Source organism: Hyperolius riggenbachi, chromosome 4 (genome assembly GCF_040937935.1).
Source record: "Hyperolius riggenbachi isolate aHypRig1 chromosome 4, aHypRig1.pri, whole genome shotgun sequence".
Lineage (NCBI taxonomy): Eukaryota > Metazoa > Chordata > Amphibia > Anura > Hyperoliidae > Hyperolius > Hyperolius riggenbachi.
In genome coordinates, this window is record NC_090649.1 from 405,122,503 (window position 1) to 405,146,233 (window position 23,731).

The window sequence follows — 23,731 nt, forward strand, 5'->3', positions numbered from 1 at the left end:
ACATCCCTGTAAACACCCCCCCCTCCCCATGAGGAGATGGGCTAGTCCAAAACCTGTTGGTTCTGTCAGATTTCTACTACCTACTGTAAGTGACAGCAAGATAGGAGAAAAATAATTTATGGCTCATTTTACTCTGGATGAAACGTACTTCTTAATTGTATATGTTTACATATATTTTACATTTTAAGATTTTTGCGACAGAGGTCCTTAAAGCAATCACAGAAAGTGATTGGTTATATTTACTTGTTTCATGGTGACAAGCAAGTGAAGCTTGCAGTAACCAGTAAAACATATAACAGTGGGGTTTTCTTATTCAAACTTACAGAAACACAGTGCCCAGAGCTGTTGAGTAGAGGTGATCAATGCATTGCAAATGTTTCTGACTTCTATTGCAATTTGTATGCAGGGCCGGATTTGTGGAAAGGCCTCAAAGGCCCGGGCCTTGCACAGCTACAGCCCAAGGGGGCACCTGAACATGAAAGAGGGGCTGAAAATGGGGAGCAACACATGAAAAAGGAAAACTGATACCCAAGGAAGCTGTTTGTGAATGAGGGGCCCTTGTACATGGATGATAGACTTGGAAGAGGAGGCTGCACATGGAATGGGAGGGGTGCTGCTGCACATGAAAGGCAAAGCATACCAAACTTGGCTCTCCAGCTGTCAAGGAACGACAAGTCCCACAATGCATTTGCCTTTATGAATCATGACTGTGGCTGTCAGATTCCTGTAATGCATTGTGGGACTTGTAGTTCCTTAACAGCTGGAGAGCCAAGTTTGCAGATCACTGGCCTAGGGGCACAAAAAGTATAAATCTTGGCCTTGTATGTATAGAGACTGAAACTGAAACAATCAAATTCAATTTTGGATACATTTTATCCTGGTTTGGTGCAGTTTCAATAGATATATACAGGTTATCACCGAATTAGCATCAAGTTGAAAAAAATGAACATCCCTACAGCTGAGCTACTTTTTAAGCAAGTGGGTTTCATTCTCTCACCCTGTGGACCCCATCTGGCCATGTAGAAATTGAAGCATGTCCACCTTTCAAAATGCCCAAGCCCAGACCACTCTTCCATTGTTTCACTAACATCAAAGGGTGGTTATCTCACATGCTATGCCTTATAAAATGTACCAACCTGTTTCAGTAAACATCCTTGCTTGACAATTATACCTCGAAATTCTTCTTTAGTAATTGCATCATCGTCACTAGAATTGTCTTCACAGAAAAATCCACTGTCTGGCTGCAGGATAAGAAAACACACACAGTATACTCAGTCAAGAGTGATGTCCATAAGGCCCCATTAAACGTACAGGACACCCCATTTTAGTAATAGATTGGACTCTCCTCTCCCTTCTATTCCATGGTTTCTAGAACATACATTTAATTATTTCCTTCTTGAAGATTATAACAGTTGTATTAAGTGTACTTACAAAGTAATATAATGCTTCTGTAGTATCCAGTAAAGTTGTTTCTGCTAATCCTTCAGCAGCTTTTTTCGACACATCTCCCGCAGGTTGAAGGTGACCTTCATTAAGTAAGGCAGATGCCAAGACCAGCCCTTCCTGACGGTTCCTGACGGACTTGTTTGCTTCTAACCAGTCAACTACACAAGTACCTGCAATGATTTGGAGAATGGAAAGAAGTTGTAAAAGCTATTGTGATATAGAGAAGGATGGGCTGAAGGCACCGCTGAGATCTTGGAGACATCTGGGACAACATTGGGTTCCATAAAGAGGGAAGATGTAGATACTGGCAAGCTCATGGTCAAATAATAGTCATGGTTTAGGATAGTGGTCCTCAAACTAAGGCCCGCGGGCCGAATGCGGCCCGCCGAGGCTTTTTCATTGGCCCTCCAAACACATAGGACTTGATTCGCAAAAGAGTGCTAACTGATAGCACGGCCGTTTTCGTGCAAAACGGTAAAGTTTTCGGGCGCAACCATGAATTTTCGCACGCAAACTATATCGGTTTCGCGCGAAAACCGTTATTGTTTCGGGCGAAAATTCACGATCGCGCACAACACGAAAATTTGCACGAAAACGGCCGTGCTATCAGTTAGCACTCTTTTGTGAATCAAGCCCAAAATGTGTAACTTATAGATGTAGCCCACTGTACCTTTAAATATCAGCTTCTCACATATAGAATAGCAGTGCTGGCACCACCCATCCACATACTATAGAAGCCAGCTAGCAGTCATTCGCTAGCTACCAATCCAATTCTGTATCAGGTGACACTGCTGTCCAACTGGACGGCAGGATGTCACCTGGTTATGCTTCACTGTCTGGTGCACAAAGACGTTCTTCGAGTGACGCACGACTAATTGGCTGCTGCTGGGAGTTCTCCTCCAGGCATGTTATGTATGTTCCGGCCCCCCAGCAGTCTGAAGCATGTTGACCCGGCCCTTGACCGAAAAAGTTTGGGGACCTCTGGTTTAGGAGAACATGTTATGGTTTTGCAAACCACGACAACAGCACAGATAGTTTAGAATAATAGCTTAACAAACCCTTTAAAATAAATTAATGTTTAACACACAGAACAATTCACAGTACAATTTTCAAAACAATTGGTTTAATGATATCTGTCATCAAAAAGAATGATGAAAAAAAATCATTTATACAGGGGCGTAACTACAAATCATGGGGCCTCCCACAAAATGTCGATGCCCCACCCCCCTCCAGTGTTCACACCCTTTACCTTGCCTGCCCTTGGTGAACCTCATAACCTGGAAGTCCATCTTACAAGGGTCACAAAACAAGTGTGGCCATCATGATCTTCACACCCATAATACTAGTAGCCACAAAAACACCTGACCTGAAGGATGGACCGCTTTATTGGAGGGAGTGAAGTAGTAGTTGGGGTCCCCTTACAGCTCTGGATCCCCCTGCGGTAGCAGGGGCTCTTGCCAGTAATTAAACCCCTGCATATATATCACCAAATGCCATACAAACTCCTCCCCCACTGTAACTATCACAATGCCAGTATCCAAAATTGGAGTTCAATGGAGAAGCCTAAAGTTGCAAACTCTTCGTAAAAGCATCACCTTTATATGCATCAATTTAAAAGTCCCCCCAAAAAAGTTTTCTCCTATGTGATATTTTTAATCATATCAATAAAATCCATTTTAAACCACTAGCAAGCAAGAAAATACTGAAAATAGTTTTGATAATACCTTTCCACCCACTTTTTGGTACCTTTTCAATTGCAGGGTGTTGAAAAGTTATTCTAAATTAAACATGAAAAATGATCTCCCCTCTAGTTATACCTGGGCACATACAGGTAGATATTTCTGAATTTATTTTTGGCTCAGCCAGCAACTCATATATGTGAGCCAGTCTTGTCCTGAAGCATCACTGTTTCTAATCTAAAGTTAGAAGATAATGCTGGACTGGTCAAATTCTGGGTGCTTGATGTGGTGACAAGGCAGTGTCACTGTTATTTGGAAGTAGTGGAGTACATCAGCACACCAGTCAAAATTAGGATGCAACACACATTTTATTGTGCATTATTGCACATAAAAAAATCAATTGTTCCGGGGGCCACGCAGGGTCCCCCTTTCTCAAGGCATGTGGTTAATTGCATATGGCCTGCGCGGCCCCCGAAACAATTGTCGGATTCTTTATGTGGAATAATGCACAATAAAATGTGCATTGCATCTTAATCTTGACTGGTGTGCTTATGTACTCCACTAATCTAAGATGTCTTTTTTGAGTTCAGGAGGTCATTCTAGCACAACAGCAGCAACAGTAAGACACGAGTGCAAGAAGTGATATTTCTAAATAGCAAGGAAAGTGCTTCCTCATTTTGTTGTAGTTAGATTTATTTAGTAATAAGTAACTGCATCAGTTGAGCAACTGACTTTGGGCCTGATGCAATTTTCAGAGATAAAAGCCTCCCTGCATTAACTCCTGCATTGTACTCAACAGCAGATTACATTTTCAGTTCAATGCTGCTGTGCTGATGCCTGTGTGATCTTATCCTCACACGTTACAAGAGGACTTTAGACAAGATGCTGGACAATTTCTGAGTAAAATGTGCAATTTTTATTGGGTTTTTTTTTTAGATGTCTTCAACATCAGCATCAGCACCATCCATCACATATCCCTTCCTAGTAGGAAGGAATCCCATTAGTTAGCATACAGACCAACTGGAATCCGTGGCAGCAAATAAAAAAGATGCTTTTTGCCGGGGATACTTGTAGTGTCCACATAGGAAGGGTTATAATTGGTCCACTAAGTTGACCAATGGGAAGCACTGGCGGAAGATTTACAGCTGGTTTTGCTGGGGCTCCCATGTTTCTAGAGTGGTGGTGTCAGGTGGGGATGTGATGGAGAGCAGCGATGTCATATGGAGGTGCAGTGGAGAACAGTGGTGCTGGGAGGATGACAGCAGTATCAGCAGTGTGCAATGCAAGAAGAAGCATGATGGGAAAGGGACTGATTTTCTAGCTCCTTAACCCTGGAGACTATGAGGTTTCTTGCTGTATTTTTTAAGCAACAACATTTATATTGCATTTATTTGAATTACCTGTAAAGCACTGATTGAAGACTTTCTTGTCTTTCTCCAACGTTATAACTCGAATTCCTCGGTCAGGATCTTTCATGGACAGGTATAACTCACTATAAATATACACCATTAAATATAGTTAATTCATTATTTTTTTAAGATATATATATATATATATATATATATATATATATATATATATATATATATATATAACTGTAGTATTGGTTGAAGGACGACTGCTTTCTAGCAGTTGAAACTGATTTGGTTTTGATATTTACCCCCTAATGAAAACCATGTGATTGCTAAGTACTCCCTGATACTAGTAAGATAATATATCTCAAGTACCACTTGGCACGTACATTTCAAGCAATTCCTAGTTGTGTATTAATTATTTCCAGGCCCTCCGTACAGCTTTTTATAAAACAATAGTATTAAAGTTGTGTTTGTATTTGAGTTATGCTAAAATTTCCTGAAACTCTGACTTTCTGCACTCAACTATATTGGACCCAAGTGCCCCTTCAGAAATACCCCCTGGGTTACAGGTACCACATTCTGAAAGCCTTAGGACTACATCATCTTTTAAAATTAGAAAATTATGGCCCTTATTCATTTAAGGTAACTTTTTCTCCTGAGTTTTCTCCTTGGAGATAATTTTTTACCTTCTCTTCAAATATTTTTCTGCACTTTGCAATTCAAAAAGTGCCAAAAAGTAGGTAAAACTATTCTGCTTGCTGAATTATGGATAAATTGTAAAAATAGCCTTGGAGAAAACTTTAGAGAAAAAAGTGAATTGAATAAGGTCCATTTTGTTATTCTGGCATAATGAAAATAATGGGGAAACTCCCAGCCAAACCACAAAAACCACCCTGTTTTTCATGTGGTAAGGCCAAACTTCCTTGGTTTGGCCCAAAGCCCTTATAGTGGTCATACATTGTGTCACATAAAGTTCCTGTCTTTGGGCCTAATGGTGATGAATTACACTGACAGATAACAGACGAGGGAAGCAGGCACACTGCAATAGTCAAGTTCAATCAGTGATCAGGGATCATAAAGAAACATCAATAAATAAATAAAAAGTAACAACTAACTGTAAGTTGATCGTGTTGGGTAATCTGATGGACCGCCTTGTGGATTTTCTAGCAAACCTCTGTCCTTCTGCAATACATTTTGCCGCCTTCTTCAGGTCTTTCACCCAAGCATCACGTTCCTCGGGGTGGGAGGCTTGGAAATAGTGATCCTGCTGTTTAGAGGTGGTCAGCTTGAAGACCAGCTAGGGAAAGAACTGTTGGTCAGCATCTCTTCAAAACACCACAATGCTATAGTATTCTGAACATGTAAGATTACAAATTAAACACTTTATCCACCACTACAGTATATACAATACAATACAATAACATAGTAGTGTCTCAGATTAATACAGGGTTGCAGGCTGGGTTGTGTTACAGAGGAGATAGTCAGACGTTCATGAATGCCAGACTGAAGAGGTAGGTTTTCAGTTTAGACTTTAATGCTTCCAGGGATGGAGCTGTCCTGATTGGGTGTGGCAGGGAGTTCCAAAGTGTAGGGGCAGCATGACAAAAGGCTCGGTCTCCAAAGGTTTTGAGGTGGACTCTGGGGGTGACCAAGGTGGTACGTCCTTTTGATCTAAGATTGTGGGGTGTGTGATGCAGTTGCAACAAGTGCTTCAGGTATCCAGGGCCCAGATTGTGCAAGGATTTGAATGTCAGTAAGCCAATCTTGAACAGAATTCTCCATTTTATGTAGCCAGTGGAGTGAGCACAGGGTTGGTGTTATGTGGCAATGGCACGGTTGGCTCGTTAACAGCCTTGCGGCGGCATTCTGTACTAATTGCAGGCGGCGTAAGTCTTTCTTATGCAGGCCTGTGTAGAGGACGTTGCAGTAGTCTAACCTTAATGTGACGAAGGCATGAACTAGGGTTGGAAGATCCTCTAAAGGAATTAGGTGTTTAATCCTTGCAATATTCCTTAGATGAAAGAAGGAATGTTTCACAACAGCTGAGATTTGATTCTTGAAGCTTAATTTCCCATCAACCAGTACTCCCAGGCTGCGCACACAGTCTGAGTTGTTCAGGTCTGAGCTCCCTATCCTTAGCGGTGTAGGTTGAGACTGGGGCTGCTTTGCTGTTCGATAACAAGAACCTCAGTTTTGTCAGCATTAAGTTTTAGCCAATTATTATTCATCCACTCCTGAAGCTCAGCTAAGCATGCGTTTATTTGTGGAGTAGGGTCTGTGACGCCAGGTTTGAATGACAAATATAGCTGGGTGTCATCAGCATAGCAATGATATGTCAGGCCATGTTTTTTTATGATTTCTCCAAGTGGCAGCATGTATATGGTGAAAAGTAAAGGAGATAATATTGCGCCCTGAGGTACACCGTATTTTAGTGGTACAGGGTTGGAGAGGAAGTGCCCTAAGGCTACCCTTTATGTTCTGCCAGCCAGGAAGGAGTTGAACCACCGGAGAACAATGCCATCTATGCCACAGTACTCTTGTAGCCTGTTGAGTAAGATTTCATGATCGACTGTGTCAAAAGCCGCTGAGAGGTCGAGCAAAATCAGGATGGAACATTGACCCTTGTCTCTTGCAATGAGCAGATCATTGCAAATCTGGGTAAGGGCTGTTTCACAGCTGTGATATTTTCTGAAGCCAGATTGAAGAGGGTCAAGGATGTTGTTTCTGGAGAGCCTGGCTTCAAGTTGGAGGTAGACAGCCTTTTCAATAACTTTTCCCAGAAAGGGGTGGTTTGAGACAGGTCTGTAGCTGTCTCTACGTCTATATCTACGTCCTCTGTGACTTTATCTAAGCCACGAGGACGTAGATATAAGTCTTGTAGCTGAAGCAGGTCTGTGCAGGATTGGGCTTGTTCCTGTGCACACCTCTGGCACTATTTGATGCTGCACTAATTGGTGAAAGGGAATATATATTCCCTGAATCAATAAGATTGATTTTTACCATTACATAGTTACATAGTTACATAGTTATTTTGGTTGAAAAAAGACATACGTCCATCGAGTTCAACCAGTATAAAGTACAACACCAGCCTGCTCCCTCACATATCCCTGTTGATCCAGAGGAAGGCGAAAAAACTCTTACAAGGCATGGTCCAATTAGCCCCTAAAGGGAAAAATTCCTTCCCGACTCCAGATGGCAATCAGATAAAATCCCTGGATCAACATCATAAGGCATTACCTAGTAATTGTAGCCATGGATGTCTTTCAACGCAAGGAAAGCATCTAAGCCCCCTTTAAATGCAGGTATAGAGTTTGCCATAACGACTTCCTGTGGCAATGCATTCCACATCTTAATCACTCTTACTGTAAAGAACCCTTTCCTAAATAAATGGCTAAAACGTTTTTCCTCCATGCGCAGATCATGTCCTCTAGTCCTTTGAGAAGGCCTAGGGACAAAAAGCTCATCCGCCAAGCTATTATATTGCCCTCTGATGTATTTATACATGTTAATTAGATCCCCTCTAAGGCGTCTTTTCTCTAGACTAAATAAACCCAGTTTATCTAACCTTTCTTGATAAGTGAGACCTTTCATCCCACGTATCAATTTTGTTGCTCGTCTCTGCACCTGCTCTAAAACTGCAATATCTTTTTTGTACTGTGGTGCCCAGAACTGAATTCCATATTCCAGATGTGTCCTTACTAGAGAGTTAAACAGGGGCAATATTATGCTCGCATCTCGAGTTTTTATTTCCCTTTTAATGCATCCCAAAATTTTGTTAGCTTTAGCTGCAGCAGTTTGGCATTGAGTACAATTAAAAATACTTGTATTTTCTCAGTTCATAGTGAGAAACACACACTGTAGCATTATTTCAGAATCAAATATCTTTACCATAAATTGTGTCAGGAACATAATTTAAGTTTTGTGACAGTACAAATAGCCAAACAAAATTTGTGTTTTTTATCTGCAGTATTGCTTTTTATTTTTAAACTGGAATTGGTAACACTGAGAAATAATTGTTTTTCATTTTTTCCCTCCTTTTAACCATTAAAATGCACAGAAAACAGATTTGTTTGAGGGAAAAAGTGCCATACAATGAAAGCCTAATTTGTTGGGGAAAAAAAACAATATATATTTCATTTAGGTGTCATAAGTATGGATAAAGTTATTGCTGATTAAATAGGGACATAGCTAAAATGTAAAAATTGCTCTGGTCCATAAGGAGGAAACAAGGTCTGGATGTAAAGTGGTTAACATTAAAATTAGCTGTACATGATTTTCAATCAGTGTTAGTCCATGTTAAAGCTGGGTACACATCTGTTTTGTAAGTCAGATGCAAAGACGCCATCCTACAACCCTCAGGGTAATACAGAACCTAGCAGAGCTCTGAATGTGCACGGTCAATATGCACAACAATGTCACAATGCTCTAATTTTCAGCACACAGGGCGACACACACGGTGCATGCGTGAGTCTCAGAGACTTGATAGGTGCGCCTGTACAGATGGGATTCTAAAGGTCCCCTCCACAGGTTTTCTGTATAACAGCGGTAACATCAGCTGTCAACATAAAAGGCGTTCATGCTGTGTTGACGCATATGCAGGGAAAGATTCAGAGTAGAAAGTAAGTTTTTATATAATATGTGGAACTAAAGGTATCTATTCGAAAAAAAAAACACCATTCGTGACATTGGTTCTTTAAAAGGAAAACCATATAGTTTATTTCTCCACATAAAATACAGAATGTTCTGTTAAAATCACATTGTGGGTCCCTGCAACAAGGACCCATATGCATCAAAGCACTTTAGTAAATAAGATTTTATAAAATGTTACTGCAGGGTGCAGTATGTTTGCCCACTCTCCAATCTGACCTAGTCTCTCCAATCTGACCAAGTTTTCACCGTTGTGACATCCTCAGGGGTAATCAGCCCTGGTGCATAAAAGACCACCTGTGTCTTTCAGATTTATAACCCAGGTAAAAGCAACCATTTGTGAAAAAAATGTTCATATGGCCTTGGGGTACAAGAAACCATGTGGCAAATTATTAATATGGCATTCCCATTTGGTCTTACATTGGCTTCCAAAATACTCCCAGTAGAAAAAAATTCCTTAAACCGTACACAATAAAATACTTAACCGCTTTCAGATAGTGGTAGTTGAAATCTATGCCGTTTGTGTCCACATAAGCCTGCCAGGGAGTACATTTCAACTTCAGATCCGTGCGACGTGTCGTCGGTAAGCCAGTTTTTGTAATTACAGTCTCTGGTCCATAAGGGGCCAGAGACTGCTGGTACTGAAGTGGTTAATAACACAACACAAATGATAACAACAATTAACCAGTCCTAGTTAATAACAAAAGATATGATAATGAAAATTATAATGATAATAGTAATTACAATAATAATCAAAATGACAATAAAATAAAACTAACAGTATTCAAAATAGTAATAAAAAAAAAATGTGAAGATTGATAATGTTTGATGAACGATGGAGGCTGTCATATTTATTTCCTTTTATGGAATACCAGTATTCGCCGGCGAACCCCTCACCCTGTACTACTTCCGGGGTGCTATGACCCGGAGTAGTACGGCTGCGCTGGGCCGGCGGTGCGCGTCCTTGATCGCGCGCCTGTTGCCAGGCACTTTCTGCGCATGTGCGTGACGTCATGAGTGACGTCACGCTCATGCGCAGAGAGTGTCCGGCAACAGGCGCGCGATCAAAGACGCGCACCGCCGGCCCAGCGCAGCCGTACTACTCCGGGTCATAGCGACCCGGAAGTAGTATTTGCCCATAGAGATTCGCTAGTGAAAGGTTCGCTGGTATCTCTAAATGCCAGTTGCCTGGCTGTCCTGCTGATCCTCTGCCTATAATACTTTTAGCCATAGACCCTGAACAAGCATGGAGCAGATCAGGTGTTTCTGACCATAATCAAACACAAAAGGAATGCTCACTCCCAGACAGCACTCTGCCACCGATATATAGTCCGCAAACTGCCAGTCAGGTAATATTGTCAGATCCGACAAGATCATCTGCACGATTGTTTCTGGTGTTACTCAGGCACTACTGCAGCCTAATACATCAACAAGGCTGCCATGGAACTGGTATTGTTTAAAAGGAAATAAATAGGGCAGCCTCCATATACCTCTTGTTACAGGTTCCCTTTAAAGAGAACCCGAGGTGGGTTTGAAGAATATTATCTGCATACAGAGGCTGGATCTGCCTATACAGCCCAGCCTCTGTTGCTATCCCAAACCCCCCTAAGGTCCCCCTGCACTCTGCAATCCCTCATAAATCACAGCCATGCTGCTGACAAACAGCTTGTCAGAGCTGGCTGTGTTTATCTCTATAGTGTCAGTCTGCTGCTCTCCCTGCCTCCTGCAGAACTTCAGTCCCCGCCTGCATCCCTTCCCTCCCTGCTGATTGGAGGGAAGGGACGGGGGCAGGGACCGGAGCTATGCAGGAGGCGGGGGAGCAGCTGAGACTGACACTACAGATGTAAACACAGCCTCACAGCACGGCTGTGATTTATGAGAGATTGCAGAGTGCAGGGGGACCTTAGTGGGGTTTGGGATAGCAACAGAGGCTGGGCTGTATAGGCAGATCCAGCCTCTGTATGCAGATAACATTCTTTAAACACACCTCGGGTTCTCTTTAAGGCAATACCAACAACTGGGAAAAAAGACCACCTCAAAAAACTGCACCAAATTATTTAAGGCCAAAAATATGTCACATCTTTATTTGAAACTACCATAAAAACATTTAAAATCACATATCATAGAGGTGCGGCAAAAATACCGTAACTAAATATCATCCAATAATAATATTATATACACAGGGCTCACTAAGAGGGAACAAGGTGACAATAATATAATAAAGTGCACAGTGCGAACCAGGATATCTGTTCCCATAGAACTGTAAACATAAATAAACACAGTACAGAAATACAAAGAGTCATAAATAGTAAGTGTGGGGTAAAGACCACCACAAGGATCGTGTGAATAGAAAATTAAAGTGCAGTGCAGAACAATAAATCCATGAGTCTTTGAATGCCCTTACCTGCCGCTATTGCGATTCGCCGTAAACAGCTTCCTCAATCGCGATAGCGGCAGGTAAAGGCATTCACAGACTCACCTTGAGGGTCTTATCACACCTTTGTTTCTACCTATTCACTCCTATGGTTTCCCTTTGTGGAGCATTCTTATACTTTACTGCATTGTACGGCTCTTGTTCGCTCCTTATCTATTGCACATGGACAGGGGAGGACTGGGACCTTTTGGCCTGGAGGGAAAACACAAACTAGAGGCCCATTTTCACGGCAGCCCGGGCCTAAATTACAACACACACGTGCCCCATGTGCTATACGCCAAAAGTCACATGGGAAATTCAGTAAGGACACATGAGGGACAGCGTGACAGGTACAGTATAATGCACTGGCAATGGGGGGGGGGGGGGTGCACATAAAACATTTCGAGTTCCGTCGCATTCATTGTTCGTGATTATCGCACTGGATCGACCACATCAGCCCGAGATTTCCCTGCATCTCAGATCGATACTTTCAACCAATTTCCACCCAAAATCAGACAGATATTTTTCCATGGACCTGCAGGCATGCCTCTGCTCTGCATCATGCTGTTTATATTTACCAACTTGACCTCCCTCTAATTACTCCGTAATTAGGCATTGATTTCCCTCGGCCAGCCCAGTGGTTCACATTGCCTTATACAAAAACATGTACCAGGCACTGTACCAGCCCTAAATCATTAAATGAGAGTCAGCCTGGGGGAAAATTGCCCCCCTTCCCCCCTGGCCAGTCCTCCCCTGCACATGGATTTATTGTTCTGCACTGCACTTTCATTTTCTATTCACACGGTCCTTGTGGTGGTCTTTACCCCACTCTTACTATTTATGACTTTGTATTTTTGTACTGTATTTATTTATGTTTACAGTTCTATTGGAACAGATATCCTGGTTCGCACTGTGAACTTTATATTATTGTCACCTTAGTGAGCCCTGTGTATATAATATTGCTATTGGATGATATTTAGTTATTTTTGCCCTACCTCTATGATATGTGATTTTAAATGTTTTTATGGTAGTTTGAAATAAAGATGTGACATATATTTTTCCCTTAAACAGTTTGGTGTGGTTTTTTGAGGTAGTCTTTTTCCCAATTGTTGAAATCTGTTTCCCACTATTCTGCACATTCTGAGTGATTTAATAGGATTTAATTTGTTAATTATTTCTGTGGTTAACCCCACAATCTTGTTGAATTCTTTATAAGATGGTGCTTACCCATTTAACTGTGTGTTTAAGGGCCCGTTTCCACTTGTGCGGTGCGAATCGTCGCAGTAAAAATTCGCATGCGGATGCGAATTTCACATGCGGTTGAATTTGCATGAATGACGCTGTATGCGAATTTAACTATGGCAGTGCCTGTGTGCTTGTCCATTGATTCCATGCGAATTTGCGTGCGAATTCGCATGAAAATTCGCATACACCCGCATAGCGGTGTGCGAATTCTGATGGCTCTGCCATGCGGATTTTTCACGTGGACGAAAACGCTCAGAAATTCTGACAAGTGGAAACAGTCCCATCCACTTGTATTGGCTATGCGAATTCGCATGCGGCAAACGCATGCGAATTCGCGATAGTGGAAACGGGCCCTAAGGGGAAGGATCTCACAGATCATAAGCACCTTCCCTGTACTTCCTGGGTAGTAGATTACCTATAGTTTGCTACCTCTATGGTCACTACTACAGTCCCTTTAAAGAAACACTGAAGCCAGTTTAAAAAATGGCTTTTTCCCTTTTATTTATGTGAGGCATGTTTGCCCCTGTTAAAACACCGCTATCCCGCGGCAGAATGAGGAGTCTTTACCCCCCCAAATCCCCCCTGCAAAATCCACGACTTTCTTGGTCGTGAATTTTGCTGCTCATGGCGGCAGAGCTTTCGGCTGCAGCTCTGCCTCCATGCACATCTATCAGCAGGAGGCTCTCCACCTCTCCCCACACCTCTCAGTGAAGGAAGACTGAGAGGGGCGGGGGAGAGGCGGAGATACGCGCTGATAGACGCGTGGAGAGGCAGAGCTGCTGCTGAAAGCTCTGCCTCTACAGGAAGCGCTCCCTGAGTGTGCCCCAGGGGATTTGTGGGGTAAATACCCCTCGTTCTGCGACGGGATAGCGGCGTTTTTACAGGGGCAAACATGCCTTGCATAAATAAAAGGGAAAAAGCCATTTTTAAACTTGCTTCAGAGTCTCTTTAATGTTATTATTGTTTTACCAAACAAATCCAAATGGCTTACCAATCTCCTGTTGAACTCCTGGCAGTGATTAGTGATGGTGCATTCTTTCAGTGGAATCATTCCCTTTGGACTGCTATCCGTTTTTTTCTTGTAATATTCCAGCCCATCGTCCAGTAATTTCACCCAGAAGGGCTTCCATTTGTTAAACATCACCTGGGATTTGGGCAACAGAAGAATCAGGAATCAATAACACTTAAACGTAAAGTTCTGTATATCTCTAGGCAAAAACTAAAATAATTCAGCAGACAGTGTTGATCTTTACAGTGTTGAATATGCTAATCTTAGCAATCCAGCAACAAATAAGTTACAGTCAGCTCAACGCCAAGGTAGCTGCTTACCAAATCTGCTTTGATAGAGTGACTTGTAGCTGTCAGATCCCAGAGCATAGACTTTAAGGTGGCCAATGGTCATACATCAGGCGACTTGGCGGCTGATAGACCGTCCAATTCGATGATTATAATCGAATCGGATGAAAATCAGTTCTGCCAATCCATGCCTGATCAACGATGCATGTATCGATCAGACAGGCTGCAAGATCTTGGGCTAACGTGCTCGATCGGGTGTGGGTGGTAACGACGTGAGATATTGGGACGAGCAATGAATGCAACCGAACCCGTGGCTCTGTTACCTGGAGGCTGCCATATTCATTTCCTTTTAGGCCTCTTTCACAGTGCAACGTTAAAGTCGCACGTTATAAAATATAATAACGCAGACTAACGCACAGCAATGCAAAGTCTGTGCGACATTCACAGTGCACACTTTGCGTTTGTGTGTAACGTGTAGCATTATTAGAAAGTGCTACATGCTGTGCGTTATACACGTTATTAGCTGTGTTAGACTGTTTGCACATGCTCAGTAATGACTTGGAAGCATACTTTTCATTGCCTGTATTTTCTCCTGTATATGCTGTATGCGTTGGTAACGCTGCGTTGTGACTTTTTGAACGCGTTGCGTTGTTAATTTGCGGCGCGACTTTAACGTTGCATCATACCGCAACGTCCCGCTGTGAAAGTAGCCTTAAACAATAACACTTTCCTGGCAGACCTGCTGATCTATTTGGCTGCAGTAGTATAAATCAACATGGGCAAACACGAGTAAAAGTATATGTAAGCTTATTAGATCACTATGTCAAAATATATGTGTGCAGAAAAGGATCCCATAAACACTATGCACATACCAACAAAGAAGGATCCCATAAGAGCCTCACCCCTCCTCTGGAATGCCCTTCCACAACACATCCGCCACTCTCCCACCTTTGAAATCTTTAAACGCTCCCTTAAAACCCACCTCTTCCGACAAGCATATTCTCTAGCTTAGGCCATGCAACCACTAAATAACCTAATTATGCACTGCCTGTACATATACTGTATACTTCCCCACCTCTTGTTTCCACCCCATTCCTTTAGATTGTAAGCTCGCAAGGGCAGGGCGCTCACCCTTTTGTGTCATGGAATGTTATTAATTTAATTGCTTGCACACTGTTAGACATTTATACATTTTAGTCATCATGTTAAATCAAATTGTAATCAGCAGTGCTGTATTTTGTATTAGTGTTCATATTTGATGTATATCATTGTCTGGATCATTATGTATCCCTTGTTTGTTTTCTTACATTGTACAGCGCCACGTAATATGTTGGCGCTTTATAAATAAATAATAATAATAATAAAATGTACCGCACCACATAAAGTATGGAAATATAGAAGACTATATTTGTATATAGAATATAGAAAATATATTTGGCTGCAGTAGTGTCTGAATAATAGCAGAAACAAGCATGCAGCTAATCTTGTGAGATCTGACACTAATGTCAGAATCACCTAATCTGCTGCATGCTTGTTCAGGGTCTATGGGCTCGTTTCCACTAGTGCGGCGTGCGTCTCGCAGACGCACGCCGGCACTGAGCGGGTGGGCGGGAATGCAGGCGAATCCTATGGGATTCGCAGCCTCCGCCGCGAATTCTGCGGGGGGTTCCGGCCAAATCGCTCCCGCAAGTGATTCGGCCACGGCGCCGCTATCCCCTATGGCAGAGTTTCCCCGTGCGATTCATGTGCGGGGAAACTCTGCGGAATCGCAGCGGAAACCGTGATAGTGGAAACGGGCCCTATGGCTAAAAGTATTAGAGGCAGATGATCAGCAGGGCTGCCAGGCAACTGGTATTGCTTGAAAGGAAATAGATGTGGCAGCTTCCATATCCCTCTCGCTTTAGTGGTCTTTTAATAATTTAAATCAGAGTGAGGATAGATTTTACAATCAGTAAACACTGAGTAAATAATTTATAAATTAACTAATGACCTAAGCTCATTTAAAAAACACACTGTAGGTCTGTCACCGCCGCTGCGCGCACACCCGCCCATCACATGCGCGCGCGCGGCGCTCGCCACGTGTGTGTGCACGCTCGCCTGCCCGCTCGGCTAGCCAGCCTGTCCTGCGTCCTGTCCCAACGGCTGTCAGTGCAGGACATGCGCAGTAGCACAAAAGCACTGACACAGGGACAGGATGCAGGGACACCTCTACAGGTAGTCCCCAGTTAATGAACGAGATAGGGACTGTAGATTCGTACTTAACCTGAATCTGTTCTTAAGTCAGAACACTGTACTATCTCTGTCCCCTGTACCTCCTGTGTGCTTCCCCTGTGCCTCCAGTGTCCCCCTCTGTGTCACCTCTGCCCTCTGTACCTGCTTATACAAGTTTAAAAGCCATTTTTTCTTTGATTTTTTTAAAATCGATCTTCTCAAAAACTACAAGTCCAATTTGAAATTTTTTTTGACTTGTTCCCATGGAAACACAGAATTCATGCCGTTCGTATCGGCGTGTCGTTTGTAAGTCGGGTGTTCGTGTATATTATACCCCTATATTATTAGGTAGAATATTATAAAATATAAGAAATTTTAACCAGTAAGTTATACCCTGTAAAGTTCCCCTTTCAAAGTGGAATAATAAGATGCTTGAGCCAGAGACTTAAGAGGGGCAAGGACTGACACTGATATAGCCAATACAGCAAACTACAATGAAGGCAGGTGGGCACTGGGCAGTACTATCATTATAAACTTGTCTGCATACAGAACAGGCAGTATAAAGCATGTCATAATGTTGCTCCTAACTGTGGTTCCTGTAAAGTGTGTAACTGTAACATACTTCTATACCTGTTCCTCGTTTCCCTTAAAAGAAACTGTAAGCACATCAGACGTGGCATCAGTGTGATTGCCCACTTTCACAAGACTTCAAATAGTTAAACTTACCAGGGGCTTCTACTAGCTCCCTGCAGATAGGACAGAATGATCCTCCAGTTCCCCGCAGTGGCTCAGTTTCGGTTTCGCTGTCTTGCAAGTCGATGGCCACTGCACCTGCATGCCATGGGGCCGTGTGCGCTCATGTTCCCGTTGCCGAGAGCGTCCTGTGCATGTGCAGTACAGGGTTTTCTTACAGGACAGGACACACAGGCTCACAGGATGCTCCTGGCGACAGGAGCATGAAAAAGGCTGTGTGCGACCAGGGCCACGCAGGCGCAGTGGCCAGCCAACTGCAAAAGCCCTGGTGTGGGACAGGAAGATCGTTTTGTCCCGGGCGGGCACAGGACATCTGCAGGGGGCTGGTAGAAGCCTCAGGTAAGTACAACTCTTTTTTTTTTTAGTCTTTACAGGTTTCCTTTAAGTGATCCCGAGATGAGAGTGGAATGGAGGCTGTCATATTTAATACCTTTTAAACAATACCGGTTGCCTGGCAGCCCTGATTATCTATTTGGCTGCAGTAGTGGCTTCCACTGGCTGAATTATATACCTCATACAAGGAAGGAAGTTAAGGGCACGGAGTGGTCACCTATTCACTGCATGGAGTGTTGAACTAACACCTTGGAGGAATGTTCTTATTGCTGACTGTGATTGATTGAATCGAGACAGTATCACACTATGTGAGATTTGTTTACAGGTACTACTGATTGAGGAGGAGCGCGCGGCAACAAGCTCTGTTGAGCTGAGTGTTGTATTTGAAAGTATTAGAGGCAGAGGATACAATACAATACAATACAATAACATTTGTAAAGCGCTTTTCTCCCATAGGACTCAAAGCGCATAGCTGTGTCTCAGATTAATACAGGGTTTCAGGCTGGGTTGTGTTACAGAGGAGATAGTCAGATGTTCATGAATGCCAGACTGAAAAGGTAGGTTTTCAGTTTAGACTTAAATGTTTCCAGGGATGGGGCTGTCCTGATTAGGTGTGGCAGGGAGTTCCAAAGTGTAGGGGCAGCATGACAAAAGGCTCTGTCTCCAAAGGTTTTGAGGTGGACTCTGGGGGTGACCAAGGTGTTACGTCCTTTTGATCTAAGATTGTGGGGGGTGTGATGTAGTTGCAACAAGTCCTTCAGGTATCCAGGGCCCAGATTGTGCAAGGATTTGAATGTCAGTAAGCCAATCTTAAACAGAATTCTCCATTTTATCGGTAGCCAGTGGAGGATCAGCAGGGCTGCCAGGCAACTGGTATTGCTTAAAAGGAAATTAACATGGCAGTGTAATAGATTGCGGAAAAGCATGCGTCTGATGTGGCTGGGCCTTCTAGTGCACACAGATTGAGGAATACGCGCGCGGAGAGGCGGAACTTTTATGACAAACGGAGAGGGATCAGCTGACCAGGTCGGTCAGCTGATCTCAGAGCGGGCGGCTATTGGTTGATCAGCGCTGGGTGGCGCCAGGGAGCGCCGCTCTATATATAGTTATTGCTGGTCAGTCTCAAGTTGTCTGCCGTTGCGAACACTTACGTGAAGCACTCAGACCATAGTCAGATCCCACAGTGTGTTAGAACCAGGAGGACCTGGGAATTCACACTGAGCCAGATTACCACTGTGTTACTATTGTGTTATACTTCAGACTAGTTCCAGGGTGTTGAGACCACGGACCTCACACCCAAGACTAGAGACACTGTGTTACTACTGTGTTATACTTCAGACTAGTTCCAGGGTGTTGAGACCACGGACCTCACACCCAAGACTAGGGACACTGTGTTACTACTGTGTTATACTCCAGACTAGTTCCAGAGTGTTGAGACCACGGACCTCACACTCAAGGCTAGGGACACTGTGCTACTATTGTGTTATACTTCAGACTAGTTCCAGGGTGTCGAGACCACGGACCTCACACCCAAGACTAGGCCTTATTTGTTACCTGTTATGACCATTTGCTCTGTTGACCTCGCTCTTGCTTTCTGATTCGGTACCTCAGCATATCTGCCTTCCTGTTGCCAAACTCTGCCTGTCCCCGGTTACTGAATCAGTCTACTGTCTCTGTACTTTATCTACCCGTGTGTTGCCAACCTAGCCTGCCCGACCTTGCGAGCCATCACTCTCTCTAGAGAGATAGGCCTTCCTGCTATTCAGCCTGGGGCTCCATCTCCTTGGAAGTCTCAGGCTGCTGGAAGGTCTTCATACTTCCCAGAGGGAGGTATTCCTCATACTGCCAAGGGCCGCCTGCTCCTCGGGTGGTCCTACTCAAAGTCATTACTGTTGCACCAAACACTCACACTATATAGGTGTCCAGAGGTTAGTTATACTTGTATTATTGGTGATTCTGCAGATCATCATTAATCAGGTATACATCTGTATTCTTGGTGATACTGCAGATCACCAATAATCAGATTCTCTCTGTGTGCTGACACCGATCGTTACAGGCAGCCTCCATATCCCCCTGGACTCCTATCTATCTATTTAGTGAGTAGAAAAAAAATGAATTTACTCATAAAAATTGTGACCAGCACCATGCAAATATTCATAAATCATTAATAATAATACCAAAAATTAGAATGTGCTAACGAGGGAACAAGTACTTCAATAGTATACAAACAAGGAGAAAAGAGTACCCCCATATAAGCAGCACCAAACTAATAATATTCAAACAGTATAAATCTTTGTTTTTTCAAAAAAACCATCAAAAATTATTAAAATCAATTAAAAAATGTCACAACATTTTTTAACATCTTAACCACATAATATACCAAATAATCACATATTATAATAATACGGCTGCTATACTTTACATTTTTGCGGCATGTAGCTGGAGGGGGTAGCGGGGACAGGGGACCCAGGAGAGGGAGGGGGGAGACGTCCCCCCTCCCCGCTGACCGCTGCCACCCCCATCCTGCCTGCTACCCCCTCAGCCCCCCCCCCCCAAAAAACGCAAACATATCGAAAACGTATGCTGCAAAAAAGGCAGCATTGATCCGTTTGCGTTTCCTTGGCTAAGATCACGGACTGCAGGCTCCGTCCTGCAACCGTAGTGTGGCCCTAGCCTAAGAAATAAGATAATGAGAATTTGGACATACAGAAATCTACAGAAATACAGAAATTTACCGGTAATTCATATTCCCCCAAAAAAGACTGGAGAACAACCGAGAAGGAAGTAAAAAGAGGAAACGTTACAGATTTTTCTTTTTTTCAAATGACTGAACCTTTATTACATACACACTATAATGCAGCTTCTTTTCCTATAATTTTTAGATTTTTTTTAATTAAAGGACACCTGATATTTTACTCCCAACACTTTACAACTCTGACACTCATATGCCAAGATATCCCCATTTCCCAGCTCTATACAGCTGATAAATCTATATTGTCCCATTTTCAAATATTGAATAAACTTTAAAGGGGCGCTATGGCGAAAAATTGTAAAATGTAAAATATGTGCAAACATAGTCAAATAAGAAGTGCTTTTTTTTCCAGAGTAAAATGAGCCATACATTTCTCCTCTCCTATGTTGCTGTCACTTATAGTAGGCAGTAGAAATCTGACAGAAGTGACAGGTTTTGAACTAGCCCATCTCCTCATAGGGAATTCTCAGCATGGCTTTTATTCTTTATAAAGAGATTCCCTTAAAAGGATTTACACAATGATGCCGGCCAGCTTCCCTGCTCGCTGCACAGTTTTTTTGGCAGTTGGACAGAGCAACTGCCATTCACTAAGTGCTTTTGAAAATAAATAAATCCCTGAGAATCCCGCCATGAAGAGATGGACTAGTTCAAAACCTGTCACTTCTGTCAGATTTCTACTACCTACTGTAAGTGACAGCAACATAGGAGAAAAGTAATTTATGGCTCTTTTTACTCTGGAAAAAAATGTACATGTTATTTGTGTATGTTCGCACACATTTTAAATTTTAAAATTTTTCGCCATAGTGCCCCTTTAAAGGGGAACTGAAGAGAGAGGTATATGGAGGCTGTCATGTTTATTTCCTTTTAATCAATACCAGTTGCCTGGCAGCCCTGCTGGTCTATTTCTCTGCAGTAGTATCTGATTAAAACCAGAAACAAGCATGCAGCTAGTCTTGTCAGATCAGACTTATAAGTCTGAACCACTGAAACACCTGATCTGCTGCATGCTTGTTCAGGGGCTATGGCTAATAGTATTAGAGGCAGAGGATCAGCAGGGCTGCCAGGCAACTGGTATTGTCTAAAAGGAAATAAACATGACAGCCTCCATATACCTCTCTCTTCAGTTCCCCTTTAAGTCAAACAGAATGTGATCATTTGCTAATCATATAAACCCTACAAAAAGACAATAAAACAGTTGCTGAAGCTGGGAAATATTCCTATATAAGCTCAATTTGAACATGATGTTAGCAACATGTTTCAAAAAAGGTTGGAACATAAATGTTTACCACTGTTTTGCATTGCCTCTTCTTTTAACAACACTGTGAAGTTCTGTTTTTCTCCCCCTCCCGGCGCTTTTTATAAAAAATGCTTTTGCATAGCGGTTTTGTCATTTACTCCCTGACGCAAGTCAGGAAGTGAACTCTTTGACCAGGAAAAGAATAAATACAATGTAGTTATTCTTAAAAATGTGAACGCAATCGCTGCACAATGCGATTTTGTTAGCGTTTAACGCTCTTCCTATACCTTCCATTATACGAAAAAAGGCCCAAAAATGGTACAGGCATTACACAGCGAACTCACAGCTGATATGAACTTTCTCATAGAGATTCATTGCACTAGCGTTTTGTGGGCGATTTTAGAAATCGCCTGCGCTTGAAAAAAAGGCGGAAAACGCCTCTTTCACAGTGAGACGTTAAAGTCGCACGTTATAAAAAATGCAGACTAACGCACAGCAATACAAAGTCTTGTGCGACATTCACAGTGGACACGTTGAGTTGTGTGTAACGTGTAGCAATATTTACAAAGTGCTGCATGCTGTGCGTTTAGCAATACATTTGCTGCGTTATGTGTGTTGCACATGCTCAGTGATGTTTTTTTTTTTTATTAAATGTAACGCATGCGCCGTTTTCGTTCCATCAGTATGTGACGAAAAGAGCACCAAGAGACACATAACGCAGTGCAAAAAAATGGCCAATTTCATAACGTACATGCGCTACGGGCACGTTGTGCGACTTTAAAGTTGCATCAAACGCAACGTCCCACTGTGAAAGAGGCCAAAATGTTTGACAACTGAGGAGAGCAGCTACTCCAGGCTTCAAAATTAAATGTTCCATTCTGTTTCATTGTCTCTGCTCAATGACACCTTCATTGAAGTATGTCAGAGCTCAAAACTATGAATTATTGACCATTTTTATATCTTTCCTGCTCTCAGAAGCCATTTACTGACAGGAAAGTGTTTTATGGCTGTAACTACTTATCACTGAGGTTTATGCTATAGTCTGACCCAGTCCGACCCGATCCCGACCCAGACAGAAACTGTCACTTGCATACCTGATGTTTTACTTTTTCAGAGAAAGAAAAAAAGGAGCACAGCCTAGTTATTTGTGCGCTAGGCACTGTACATACACTTGTCTATCTCATCATGTCACCTCGGTTGTCCTTTAAAATTATTTTCAACTTTAAGTTTTTGCACTGTTTTAAAGAATGATGTAACCCTCTCAGTCTTTACTTCAGCCACTCTTGGATGTTCTTTTTGTACAAGTTTGTGTTAAGCTACATACTTACCAGAAGATGGATCAAGGAACCCACAGTGATGCGACCTAATGAAAGAGCATTTCCTGATCCATCTTCCTACAGCAGGAACACACAACAGCACGCGATGGGTGCGAATGAGAGTTGAAATGATTGCGGCACTTTGGGCAGGAGTCGTCAGGGATCTTAAAGATCTGATCCGCCATGACGGTCATAGTCTCCATGCATCCCAAAACATAGTTTGTTTAATCGTGCACATGTACCCTTGTTGCAAAATCCTGGAAACAATCGCTCACCACACACACACAAAAAAAAAAAGTCTATGGCGACAAAAATTACAGTATTTTATTCAATTTTTCCTATAGCGGTGGACTGGCGCCGGTGGGGGGTTGGGGAGTGTTTAAGATTAGCCCAGGGCAGTGGTTAAGGTTAGTGCTGGGGGAGAGGTTAAGGTTAGCCGTGGGGGGGGTTGTGGGTGGTTAAGGTTAGCCCTGGGGGGTGATTAAGGTTAGCCGTTGGGAGGTAGGTGGTTAAGTTTAGCTTTGGAGGGATGGGTGGTTAAGGTGGTTGAGGTTTGGCATTGGTAGAGGGATTTATGGTTATGTTTAGCTATTAATGACAAAAAAGCTTGTTTCAGCTTCACTGGGTGCCCTTTTTTCCTCAGCGCCCTTTTTGCATAGATGCCTGTAGGGATGTTCTGCTCCCTCTTTATAACTGTCTATTGCAGTTGCCATAAATAAGAATCCTGTTAAGCAGTTGGTGTTATCTTTCCATATGTTAGTTCTCAAAATGAACCCAAGGTTTGAGAGCTAGGGAAGCTGCCATATTTAATTTTTTTTAAAAACAATATCAGTTGCCTGGCAGTCCTGCTGATCTTTCTGGTGAGTGGGGTCTAAATCACACACCTGAAACAAGCATGCCGCTAATCTTGTCAGATTTGTTATAGACATCTGATCTGCATGCTTGTTCAGGGTCTATGGTATTAGGCTTCTTTCCCACTAAGACGTTGCGTTAGATGCCACGTTAAGGTCGCATAACGTGCCCCTAACGCAACGCATAGTGGGGTTGA

General features: G+C 42.7%; 1 protein-coding gene across 1 annotated transcript in view; it reads right to left on the reverse strand.

The window, feature by feature from the left end:
- Positions 1-23,731, reverse strand: part of PLEK (pleckstrin) — a 47,865-nt gene that overhangs the window by 10,366 nt on the left and 13,768 nt on the right. The window contains exons 2-6 of the mRNA XM_068279597.1: positions 13,777-13,929; positions 5,596-5,777; positions 4,526-4,617; positions 1,432-1,616; positions 1,137-1,241 (exon numbers count right to left, since the gene is read on the reverse strand). Of these exons, the coding sequence (XP_068135698.1) occupies positions 1,137-1,241; positions 1,432-1,616; positions 4,526-4,617; positions 5,596-5,777; positions 13,777-13,929 (717 nt within the window). The remainder of the gene's footprint in view (positions 1-1,136; positions 1,242-1,431; positions 1,617-4,525; positions 4,618-5,595; positions 5,778-13,776; positions 13,930-23,731) is intronic.